Genomic DNA, 13,239 nt, shown 5'->3' on the forward strand with positions numbered 1-13,239 from the left:
TGCACTCCACATACTCTGTCTTAGTCCTACTTAGTCTAAAACCTTTGGATTCCAAGGTACTTCTCTATAACTCTAACTCAGCATTAACTCCTGCTTTGGTCTCGTTGATTAATACCATATCATCTGCAAATAACATACACCACGGCACCTCAGCCTGAATACCCTCTGTAAGCTCATCCATAACTAGTGTAAAAAGATAAGGGCTTAGAGCTAATCCTTGGTGCAGTCCTATTGTAATTGGGAATTCACTCGACGTGCCATCCATAGTTCTCACACTAGTTACTGCTCCATCGTACATGTTCTTAATCGCATCAACATACTTAGTAGGCATTTTTTTCCTTTCAAGGACCCACCACATAATACTCCTGGGAACCCTATCATACGCTTCCTCCAAATCAATAAAAACCATATGAAGGTCCTTTTTATTTTCTCTAAATCTCTCCATTAACCGCCTAATCAAGAAGATAACTTCCATAGTCGATCGTCCGGGCATGAAGCCAAACTGATTTTCTGACACCTTAGTCTCTTTTCTTAGTCTATGCTCAATTACCCTCTCCCAAAGCTTCATGGTGTGACTCATTAGCTTAATTCTCCGATAATTGGTGCAACTCTGAATATGCCCTCTATTCTTATCAATAGGTATTAATGTACTCTTCCTCCACTCATCGGTCATCTTCTTAATCTTCAAAATATTATTAAATAATCTACTTAACCAAACAAAACCTACATCACCCAATCATCTCCAAGTCTCAATAGGAAAATCGCCATGCCCCATAGCCTTACCTAATTTCATATTTTTCATAGCTACTCTTATCTCTTATGTTTGAATTCTATGAACAAACCTCCGGTTTGTATCATCAGAAGCATTATAAAGTTCTCCCAAAATCGCTACAAGTTCTCCATTAAACAGCTTATCGAAGTAACTTTTCCACCTCTCTTTATCCCCGTTTTCCTTTACTAACAATCTTTGATTCTCCTATTTGATGCACTTTATATGATTCAAGTCGTGACTAAAAAATGCATGATAAATAAAAAACAAAAACAGCATACAACAAGAATATTATTAGTGATACAAGGCTTTAAATTTCGATTTCGGTTTCTGTCATCACAGAAATAGAAATGTTTCCGTTTAGGTTGGCAAAGTTCAGTGGAAATTATATAAAATTATGAAAACACGTGGAAACATATGCAAATGATAGAATTTTAAAGTGAAACTCCATGAAATGTTAGGATAACCAAGACAACCATCCATATTGATTAACAACATCGAACACCTAGTGACATGCATTGTCTCTGATAATTCATTACATACCACCCTAGATATGAATTCCGTTCTGTTCAAGATTTTTCGTTCCGCTCCGAAAACCGAAATGGAACACCTATATCTCATATTCCGGTGGGAATTTCAATTCCTTTGGGCCATTCTAGACGGAATTCCAGTTTTGACCGTAATTCCGGACGAAACTGGCAGAATTCCCTGTTTCGTCCGGAATTCCAATAAAATGCATTCTTTCACAGAAAATTTACAAAACTACCATTATAACCATTTGTGGGTTTAAAAAATTTACAAAACTGACATTACAGCCATTGGAAGTATATTTTGCCCCTTTTACCCTCATTTTTTATTGTTTATGACCGTTTTACAGCCGTTGGAAGGGTATTTTTTGTCTTTCCGAATCTGCAAGCTATTACACCTTGATATATGCCCCTCTAACCCTTATTTTCTCACCAATGTCTCATTCACTTTCTCTTACAACTTTATTTACTACATTCTTATACTTAACTCTTCTCTAATCAAAGCTTCAACTACATTCTTCCACCTTCTTTAATCTCTCTATTGTCGTATAAATGGGCAGGATATTGATTATTGTTATGATCTCCATCCGGAGCTTCGCCCACGCCATTCTACTGCTACGACGATAGCTACGTATGATGATACCCACCCTCCTCACCCAGCTCCTGTTGCAACGGCTTCCAGTGATTCTATGATTGTTAGTCAGGCTGACTATGAGGACCTTATGTGCATCCGTGATAAAGGCAAGCAGTCTATGGCCACCTTCGGCCAACCAGGCAACTCATCCTGTTTTCTTTCTTGTTCTACCTCTGGATCATGGCTCATTGATTCAAGGGCATCTCACCACATGACTGGTAAGTCTCATATTATTTCGTCCTTCCAGTCAGATTTTTTAGGCTCCCTTCTACTGTTACCTTAGCATATGGAACCAAATCCCTGTCCATCTCTAATACTATTCATTTATCTTCAGTCCTACATGTTCCTTCTTTTCTTGTCAATTTGTTATATGTACGTCTATTAACCAAATTTTTAAATTGAATGTGACCTTCTTTCCCTCTTATTGCCTATTTCAGGATTTGAAGACTACGGCGAGGATTGGATTGGGCCATGAAATTTGTGGCTTGTATTGCCTTCATTCGACCCAAACTGGTGCTGCTCTACGCACATCTGCTAATGTCTACCAGTGGCACTGTCGGTTGGGTCATCCTTCTGCAGAGAAGCTTCACAAATCACCATTTCTTATTAGTTCTGTTGAGTCGTTGTCGTGTGAGTCTTGTGATTTGAGAAAACACCATCCGGTGCCCTTCCCTTCGCATGGTAGTCGTAGATCGTCGCACCCATTTGAGCTTGTTCACTCAGATGTTTGAGGCACGGCACAAACTATTTCTTTATCCGACTTTTGCTACTTTGTTATCTCTGTTGACGATTATTCCCGTGCTACATGGTTATTTTTATTGAAAGATAGATATGAAGTATTCAATGCATTTAAATTATTTTACTTTGAAATTACAAATCAGTTTAAGTGTTTATTTACTTGTTTGTGTATTGATAATGCAAAATAATACTTCTCTAACAGTTATGGTTTTACTCAATTACTTGCTTCACAAGGCATTCTGCATCAGTCTTCAATGTGCTTACACTTCACAACAGAATGGTGTTGCTACGAGGAAGTTGAGATATTTATTAGATATGACTCGTACAATCATGTTTCAGATGAGAGTTCCTAAGATTATGCAGCTCTTACGGCTTGTTTTCTAGCGAATCATCTTCGACGAACAGAGTTATCTGTCCTGTATACTTCAGGTGAACCTTTTCCCTTGACACCTCATGTCTTTGGGTGTACCTGTTTTGTACACAACCTAAGTTCTGGTCGTGACAAACTGGACCTTCATGCGGAAAAATGTATCTTGTTGGGTTACTCTCATACTAAAAAAGGATACAAATGTTATGGTCCTCGTCTGCAGAAAACATTTAGCTCTGCGGATGTGACATTTTTTTAGGATACTTCTTATTTTATTGATAGGTCTCCGAGTCTTGTTGAGGTACCCACTTTGCTTTCCACTGTCGTCTAGTCCTGTCGAGCCCCCTATAGTGGTGCCAAGTGAGACGGAGACTACAGTGGATATTTCCAAACCTACACCCAAAGTGTATACTCGAAGACCACGACATGTTGTTCTTCCTACAGGCAAGCCATCATCACAACCCGCTAATCCTCGTCCTTAGTCAGATATCACAACATCAGGTAATCCACCTCCTTCATTCTCCTATTGCTTCTCGCACCTGATCTCACACTACTGCACATCCAATATCACAGTTTGTTTCTTATGACCATCTGTCACTTTCTTTTCGTTGATTTGTTTAAAGTTACTCTTCTGTTTATTTGCCTAGGTTAGTTTCAGATGCTCTTGCTCATCCTGGTTGGCGGGCTGCGATGCATGTCAAGATGGCTGCACTCAATTCTAATAAAACGTGGCAACTTGTTCCTTTACCTTCTGGAGCTAAGTCAGTTGGGGGTCGATGGGTCTTTGATATAAAATATCTTCCATATGGAACCATTGAGTGCCTCAAAGCTCGTCTAGTGGCAAAAGGATATACTCAAAATTTTGGGGTTGATTATCAGGAAATATTCTCCATCAATGGGTCTTTGCTATAAAATATCTTCCATATGGAACCATTAAGTGCCTCAAAGCTCGTCTAGTGGCAAAAGGATATACTCAGAAATTTGGGGTTGATTATCAGGAAACATTCTCCCATGTTGCCAAGATCCCTTCAGTGCGTGTACTCATCTCGATTGCAACTAATCGTGGTTGGCTATTATATCAGTTAGATGTGAAGAATGCTTTCCTTCATAGCGATCTGATTGGGGAGGTATATATGGAGCAACCTCCTGTTGCCAAGATCCCTTCAGTGCGTGTTCTCATCTCGATTGCAGTTAATCGTGGTTGGCCATTATATCAATTAGATGTGAAGAATGATTTCCTTCATAGCGATCTGATTGAGGAGGTATATATAGAGCAACCTCCTGCATATGTTGCTCAAGGGAAGATGGATTCCTCGGTTTGACGCCTTCGGAAAGCAATTTATGGGCTAAAACAATCTCCAAGGGCATGGTTTGGGAGGTTTAGTGATGCAGTCCTGCAATTTGGTACGAAACAATGCGCCGTTGATCACTCGGTTTTCAACTATCAGTCCATTGTCGGGTATATCTTCTTGATAGTGTACGTGGATGACATTGTGATCACGGAAAATGACCAAGTTGGTATATGGAGATTAAACACTTTCCTCCAGTGAGAGTTTTCCACCAAAGATTTGGGATTTCTCGGGTATTTTCTTGGCATAGAGGTAGCACGATCCCGTTATGGACTTTATCTGTCACCGAGGAAGTACACTTTAGATATATTGAAGAAGATAGGTTCTATGGGGGTAAAACTTGCATCTACACCTATGGATCCTAATGTCAAACTTCTTCCAGATCTGGGAGATTTAATGGATAATCCAGGACGATACAAGAGATTTGTTGGGAAGTGGATTTATTTGACAGTTACTCGTCCGATATCTCATATATTGTGGGATTTGTTAGTCGATTTATGAATTCTCCTCGCACATCTCATTGGGCATCAGTAGTTCTGATCATCAAGTACTTGAAGGATAAACCAAGGAAAGGACTGTGCTTCAAAAGAAATGGTCATGAAATAATAGGGTTTACTAATGCCGATTGGGCAAGATCTCCAGCAGACAGGAGATCTACAACTGGCTATTGCACCTTCATTGGAAGTAATATGGTATCTTGGAGAAGCAAGAAGCAAGATATTGTGTCCTCCAGTGCGGAAGCATAATATAGAGCTATGTCATACACTAGTGGAGTACACTAGTGGAGAACTGATTTGGTTACGCTCTTTTCTATTCGAGATTGGTCCTCCATCATCAGATCCGGCACGATTATATTGTGATAACAAGTCTACGATTTATATAGCCACCAACCTAGTCTTTCATGAGAGAACAAAACCCATTGAGGTAGACTGCCACTTCATTCGTCAGAGAATTCAAAGAGGCGAGATATGCAATATGTTCACTTGTTCAACATATCAGCTTGTAGATGTGTTCACTAAACCTTTGGGGGCGGCTAGGTTAGAGGATGCTGGTAACAAGCTTGGAATGTATGATATATGCAGTCCAGCTTGAGGGGGAGTGTTAGACGCACCACTTAAAGGGTATTATTGTCACTGTATCACAAACATATAAATATATATTATATATATATATATATAAATATATATATATATATAGAGAGAGAGAGAGAGAACATTTCCTACACACTTGTGTAGGTAAGTTACCTACACACTACCTTAAAATACAGTGGGGGCCCACATTGTTTGGGTGATCCAAACCATTCATTTGAATGATCCTCACATAGATAAGGTGTCCACAAAAAATCAGATCCATAGGATCATCCTAACCATTCAAACTATGGAGGCAAAAAATGGACTAATTTGTGAAGGTTTATACACGTCCATTTTACCTCCACAAATCGTAGGGTTGGGATGATCCTATGGATCTGCTTTTTTGTGGACACCCTATCTATGTGAGGACCATTCAAATGAATTGTTTGGATCACCCAAACAATGTGGGCCCCCACTGTATTTTAAGGTAGTGTGTAGGTAACTTACCTACACAAGTGTGTAGGAAATGTTCTCTCACATATATATATATATATATATGAGGAAACTCTCACCAAACTTATGGTGAGCTAGCTTGCCCAATCACATGGGGGCCCACTTTGTTAGGATGATCCAAACCATTCATTTGAAAGTCCCTTACATAGATGGGGGGTGTACCAAAAATCAGCTCCATAGGATCATCCTAACCCCTCCATTTGTGGAGGACAAAAATGGACAGACACAAATCTGCCCCATTTTTGTCCTCCACAAATGGAGGGGTTAGGATGATCCTATGGAGCTGATTTTTGGTACACCCCCCATCTATGATAAGGCCTTGCAAATGAATGGTTTGGATCACTCCCCAAAATGTGGGACCCATGTGATTGGGCAAGCTAGCACACCATAAGTTTGGTGAGCTTAACAGTTTCCTCTATATGTGTGTGTGTATATATATATATATATATTTCATGTGGAGTGTGTGACAGCACACTCACGCCATTCTCTTCCTCACGTTTTTCTCTATCTTTTTCTTTCTCTCGTCAATTCTATCTCCTCTTCCACCATGTAGCAATTCTACGAGAACAAAATTGTAATTTTTTGTTTAAAAAAAAAGGCATTTCGCCCTATTTAGGACGAAACGGGCAAAACAAGGGACGAAACAGAACAAAATGAATTTATGTTCCATTTTCGTAATGAAACAAATCTTTTCGGCCATTTTGGCCGAAACAAAATGAAATAAACAACTTAGCTCACCACAATTGTTTGGAAGAAGCCATGATATTAGTCACAAACTGATTTTTAATCATCTAACGGAAATTTTCAAAGATAGCAGAAACTTCATCTCTAGTCTTCATATGATAAATCTGGATATCATTTGAATAATTATCAATGGAGGATACAGAGTAATGATAACCAGATCTAAAAACAACTAGAGATGGGCCCCAAACATCAGAATGAATAGTATAAAAAAGAATTAACAATTTTAATCACCATTGGTTATTAGCAACTACAATATGCGTTTGGACACTAACGAAGTTTTAGGCAAAACCTAACAATTTTAAATCGATATGCAAATCTTAATCAAACTGACCTTTATGTAGCTAAAAACAGCTTCTTTGATCATCTTATCTTCTTCGGGTGTGAACCGTTTACCTTGCACTAAAGGTCGTTTGTTGTTCTCTTCCCCAAATTCCATATCATTGGGCAAAGGGAACACCTCCACCTGACCTGAAAAACTTACTCTCTTAGATTTTTTACTTCCTTTAACATTCGTGGAATCAAGATTTCCCTTCCCTCTTTTAGAACTCGATGATTCCTTACCAACCTTGTCTTCTATAATTGAGGTTTTACCGCTATCAGGTACTTTATCTTGAACTTTGTATCCAACGGGTTTGGTCACCTTGTCCTTCTTACTCTTTTTCTTCACATCCTTTCCCAGCTCAAGATCAACCACTTCATTTTCCCTCTTTCTCTTCTTCTTACTATTTGAACCGGTATAACTGTCATAGTCTGCAACCTCTTTCTCTTCTGTTATCTTCTTTCTCCCATTAATTAGTTTTCTGGGCAGGGTTTCTGCTAAAGCATATCTGCTATCCTTCTCATCCTTTTCCTTTGTTACTTTCGTCCTCACCTTCTTCACATTTGCCATTTCCCTACTATCTCTACGAGCATTCGCAAAATCATCAAAATTTCCCTTCCCCATTTTAGTACTCAATAAACCTGTATCAACCTTTTCTATTACTGATTTTTCACCACTATCCAGTACTTTATCTGGCACCTTCTTACTCTTTTTCTTCCTGTCCTTTCCAAGCTCAAGACCAGCCACTTCTTCTTCCCTCTTTCTCTTCTTCTTACTATTTGAACCGGTATGACCATCATTGCCTGCAACCTCTTTCTCTTCTATTATCTTCTTTCTTCCATTAATTAGTTCTCTGGACAGGGTTTCAGCTAAACCAGATTCGGTATCTTTCTCATCCATATCCTTCGTTACTTTCGTCCTCACCTTCTTTACATTCACCATTTCCCTACTATCTCCATCAGTTCGATCCTTACTTCTTCCAAATGCTTTATCATTTGCAATCCCTTTCTTTCGTTGATCATATGTTTCATCAAATTTTTCCATTATAAAAGAATTTCCGTCACTGCCCTCCTTGTCCCTCTTATTTTTCCCCTTCTTTATTACAGTAACATCCTCCACCTTTTCACAGTCCTTCCCTCCCTGGCTTTCCTTATCATTTCCCATCCTTTTATCTTTTCCAACCCTTTGATTTCCAATATCCACAGCTCTGGCAACAATTTCTGCTGAAGATGAACTTGCCTCCTTTTTATGGTTTCTTTTATCCTTCTTCATCCTTATCTTGTCAACTTTTGGTTCAAACTCAACCTCATTCTGATGTTCCTTTCTCTCATCCTTCTTCCTCAATCTCATTTTATCTTTTCCTTTGCCTTCCATCTCTTCCATAAAACTATCGTGTTCTTGCCCTTCTTACACTTCCTCTTCTTGTATGACTTGGGTTGAAAGAAGACCTCACTTCTTGTGTTGTGTTGGTTTAGTATTTTGTTCTTCACTGTAAAACAGAGAGAGTGAGAGAGAAAAATTGAAACAAGGAACAGAATGACATTGAAAAATCACATGTAGCAGGTATACAGACAAACAAATATCCATGAAATCCTCATGGTTCCAATCAAATGAAAATGGAGAAGATAAGATACCTAACAATGACAAATCCTCTATTTATTAAAAAAAAACCAATGAGAAATCATCAATCTTTTTTCTTGGCATGGAGATGTGGAAAACCAAAAACCCTAGGTACCCAATCGCCTAACTTGAATTTTTTTCTTCAAAAAATCGAGAGAGAGAGGGTTTGGGTTGGAAGAGTATAGAGAAATGGGAAAGACTACTGTTGGAAAAAACCCTAAGTAGGTTTTATGGAGGGAAATGATATCCCCCCCCCCCCTTAAATGGATAAAATCACCCCCTTTAACGGTTTCTGTGAGAATGGTTCTCTGCTGGAGGATAAATTCACCCATTTTGACATTTTTATTTGCCTTTAAAACTTAACAGAAAACGTTAGAGGGGGGGATTTTATCCGTCGGAGGGGGGGAAATATCACTCCCCTTTATGGATCACCAAGGATCAATCGTGTTATCAATGGATTTGACTGAGCGAATGGTGGTAAAAGCGGGGCCAATACACTGAGTCTTCTTAATTCCAAAGTGCGATGATAAATTTGCACCCACTGTAGGATAATTCACGCCCCTTTTAACGTCAAAAAACCGTTAGTCTGCCATACTTTCCTTTAGAGTCTAGGGCTGCAAACGAGCGGAGCCGAGCCAAACATTGGGGTGTTCGCACTCGGCTCGCTAAGTTTTTCGGCTTGGCTCGTGACGAGCTTTTTTTTATGGGCTCGTGTTCAGCTCACCAAAATTCAACAAAGCTCGAGCTCGGCTCGGCTCGTGTAGTAAACGAACAAGCCCGAGCCGAGCCAAGCTCAAGTTTGGTTAGGTTCAGGTTCACCTCGTTTAGTAAACACATCAAAGAAAGAAAAAAACCAAAGTAACAGATCATAACATTTTAAAATGCTTCAAAGAAACAAAGTAACCCATTTTCAGCTCTAGGTTAGACAAGGAAAAAAAAAAGTAACATATCATAGCATGAGAAACCATTTTTTAGCTCAATCTCCCAAACTAGTTGGGGTCGGCAACCACAGAAACCCTAATGCTCTGTTCTCTCGTCGGGAAAGGAAAGTAAAGGGAAGGAAACTGACGTGGCAGAAAGGTAAGGGAAGGAAAAGAAACCTGACAAAAAATTAACGTTTCGTTGCAAAGAAACCTGACAGAAAGCTCATAGAAACTTAACAAAAACTACAGAAATATGCGTTTCGTTGCACGGAAACTCAATAGAAACCTGTTAAACAGAAACTGTGACAAACTAACATGCAGAATTCTAAGTAACAAATACATTAAACCCAAATTCTGTATTAAAAAAATCAGAAATGTGAATCTCTTTACCATAAACCACTAAACCCCTAAACCCTAATCCTAACCCTTAAACCCTATTTCCCAGCACAAGAGAATAAATACCAAGCAAAATAAATATCCCGCAAAAGAGAATAAATACCAAACAAAACATGTTGATTTGCAAAAAAATAATACGAACAGGTCCGAACAAATACGCAAAATATTGTACCAAATACAAAGAATTGAGGAACAAATACCAACCCTAGATCTACCCAAAATATGAAAAAATGAGGAACAAATACCAAAAATATTGTAACAAAACTTGTTGATTTGCAAAAAAAATACAAAAAAAAAAAAAAAATTTGCAACAGATGTACCCAAATACGAAAAAATACCGTAACAGAAGATCTATAAACCTTGTTTCTGGAACCCTAAATCCATATAATCATAAACCCTAACCCAAATCTGTAAACCCTAAACTAAATGCATAAACCATAAACCCTAAATCCAAAATCCGAAACCCTAAATACCAAAATATAATGGAAAAAAGACAAAAAACGAAACCTTAACTAGTAAATCCGAATCCCAACCCTCAAACCCCTTATCCGAAACCCTATATCCAGCAAAAATATTCAGAGAAAGATAGAGATAGAGACAGAGAGAAAGGAGACTTGCCAGACGGACGTCTTGCGAGAGAGAGAGACGTCGACAATGGTCTTGCGCGCGCGCGAGAGAGAGAGAGAGAGAGTCTGGGTAAAGTCAGGGAATATTAGAGGTTTCCGATGTATGAGGTGGGGAAAGGGCTTTCCGTGAAATCGCGGAAAGCCCTTTTCCACGTAATTTTTTATAAATTTCCACGTAAGTTATAAAAGTTTCCGCAGAAATTAAAGAAACACAGTTTTTGGAGTTTTCCGCGGACAAAAAAGGGGACTATATGCCGAAAAAGTGGGGGAAAGGAAACTAAAAGAACACAGCAGCCTCTAGGGTTTAACTAACCTGGATCTCGTGCAAAGGAAGAAAGAATATGGAATCGAAGCTTCAATGTGTCTCCCAAACACCAACCCGAAGTGGAAGAAGGGGGCTTGATTCGGGCTGAGAATGGAAGAAAACATCCATAAATCAAACAAATACACCTAAACCCTAAATATATAAAAATAAAAATAAAAGAAGATGCACTGACCTGGATGTTGAGAATATCTTCTCTGAATCGAATCTTGTGGTAGTGGGTTCCGAAGAGCGAAGCATGAGCAACAGCCCAAGGTTTTTTTTGCTTCTAGGTTTCTTTTTTCGCTTCGGAGAAGACAACGTCGGAATAGCTTTTGAAAGTCAGTCGAAATAGCTTTTCTCGAATATTGAAATTCAATCGACAAAAGCTTTTGAGGTGGGCCAGCGTGTAAGCCAACAGGAGTTAAAATAACAACTCTAGCGCATATTACTTCGGTGCGCTCAAGCGTAGCAACTGTTTTCCCTCTCTCTATATGGTTTGTAACGAACATAATCGGCTTTTTGAACCGAGCTTAAAAAGTTCACGAGCTTTTTCAAGCCGAACTATACAAAGCTCGAGTTCGGCTCGTTTATTTGACGAGCCTAGTTTTTGGGCTCGGGTTTGGCTCGTATAGTAAACAAACGAGCACGAGCCAAGCTTTTAATGAGCCGAACCCAAGCATGTTCGTTATCCGGCTCGGTTCATTTGCAGCCCTAATTAGAGGGGTGTGAATTTAACATTGCCCTTTCCAAATTGAAAACGTGTGTACTATTTACTTGCTGAGAAAACCACCAGCCAAAATCCCATCTGGGCGATAATAAATTCACGTCAGTCGGTATCCGCCACCTATGTTGTGGTCCGTACGGTACTTTTTGAAAAACACAAGGGTTCATAAGGGCTTACATCATAGAAAAACTCAAAGGAGCCCCTCAAAAAAAACAAAGAGAAGTTTGAAACTGGAGTTTTTATATGGCGTAAGCCCTTGCAGTCCTGCATTTTTTACAACAGTACTGTATGGTAAGTCATTTCCATATGATGATCCCAGCCCTCCAAGGGCTAGGATTAACTTATTATGGAAACCTCTATAGATCAGAGGGCTAGGATTAACTTATTGAAGTGATTTTCTGGGAACAACCTATTTGCATTGTGGTCCATCTTATGGACGGTTTGGATCATCCTATGATGTGGTTCGTACAATGCTTTTTGAAGTGTATAAAGGCTTACACTATATAAAATCTCTTAAAACTGAAAGGTGCCCTAGAAAAGGGATGAAGGGGGTCTCCATTGATTGTATAAATCACCAATGTGCATTTAATGTTCATGACTTTTTGTAGACACCTCATTTTGACCGAACCCCAAATAACTTAGTTCGATTAGAAACCCTAGTAAACTAATGTTTTAGGGTCCAAAATTTTTTCCTAGAATAGGTTAGGGTCCCAAGTAGGCCCTCGCAAAATTTTGTCCAAATCCATCATCATTTGCCTAATAAGCGAGTATAGTTCTCAGTGTAGTGTAGTATAATGTAATAGAGGGGTGAGATATCTAGCAGGGGGTGTGTTAATACTAACCCAAAGTACACTAAAGAAGAGTCAAAATGTTATCCCTTTATTTTACTCGAGTCACCCCTATAGTACAAAAGACTAGTTAAAGTAAACACTATGGGGGCTGTCCAGAGGTATGAAAAGGGGTCAAATATACTCTTATATTTTTAAGTGTTGTTTTCACTTAGACCACCCCTTGTTGTGTATAAAGAGTAATCACTAATACTTAAGGAGGGCTGTCCAAGTGAAGTTTTGTGTGTGTGTGTGTGTGTGTGTGTGTGGGGGGGGGGGGGGGGGGGGGTGGATATATCATTTTATATATATATACTGTTGATAGAAGGGGTAAAAGGGGGGTGAATCATCCCGTCCGAACCCAAGCCCATTTCGCGCGCCCATCAATTGGGGGAGTGCCAATATCGATAACCTTTGTTTAGTATAAAACCAATGAAAGAAAAATGGGGGGGACTGTTCATTCTCGTTGGAGATTATAGAGAGAGTGAGAGAGAAAACAGAGGAAGAGGGAGTGAGCTCAGATCATTCCAGCCGGCCATAGTTTTGGCTGGATTCCGGTCGTTTATTTTTCTTCCATATGAAATCCTCCCATAGTTATTCTTGCTCTTTTGAATTCTTCCATATGAAACCCTCGTTTTCTCATTCTAAACCCTAGATTTAGTACCTCTTCTCTGCAATACCTAGATCTGAGAAATTAAGTTTAGATATTCATCTTCTCCCTTCATGTGGAGATCCAAAAGGACTGATGGGGGATCCGTTTCCTCGCCGCCTCCTCCGGATCGGGGTCCA

At 39.3% G+C, this 13,239-nt stretch overlaps 1 protein-coding gene across 3 annotated transcripts in view; it reads right to left on the minus strand.

Annotated features, from left to right (window-relative positions):
* LOC143889942 (myb family transcription factor) overlaps nt 1-11,230 on the minus strand; it is a 60,253-nt gene extending 49,023 nt beyond the window's left edge. Inside the window, exons 1-3 of one of the 3 annotated variants that reach the window (XM_077394354.1) lie at nt 11,093-11,136; nt 10,909-11,004; nt 7,043-8,519 (exon numbers count right to left, since the gene is read on the minus strand). In XM_077394354.1, the coding sequence (XP_077250469.1) occupies nt 7,043-8,413 (1,371 nt within the window). In that variant the 5' untranslated portion in view covers nt 8,414-8,519; nt 10,909-11,004; nt 11,093-11,136. Of the gene's footprint in view, nt 1-7,042; nt 8,520-10,587; nt 10,662-10,908; nt 11,005-11,092 lie in introns of those variants that run through there. The other 2 variants (XM_077394355.1, XM_077394356.1) reach the window with 2 other exon arrangements.
* Nucleotides 11,231-13,239: the final 2,009 nt, after the last annotated feature.

This window comes from Tasmannia lanceolata, unplaced genomic scaffold (assembly GCF_043159265.1).
Source record: "Tasmannia lanceolata isolate RefF3 unplaced genomic scaffold, GAP_Taslan_0.1 ptg000013l, whole genome shotgun sequence".
Taxonomy (NCBI): domain Eukaryota; kingdom Viridiplantae; phylum Streptophyta; class Magnoliopsida; order Canellales; family Winteraceae; genus Tasmannia; species Tasmannia lanceolata.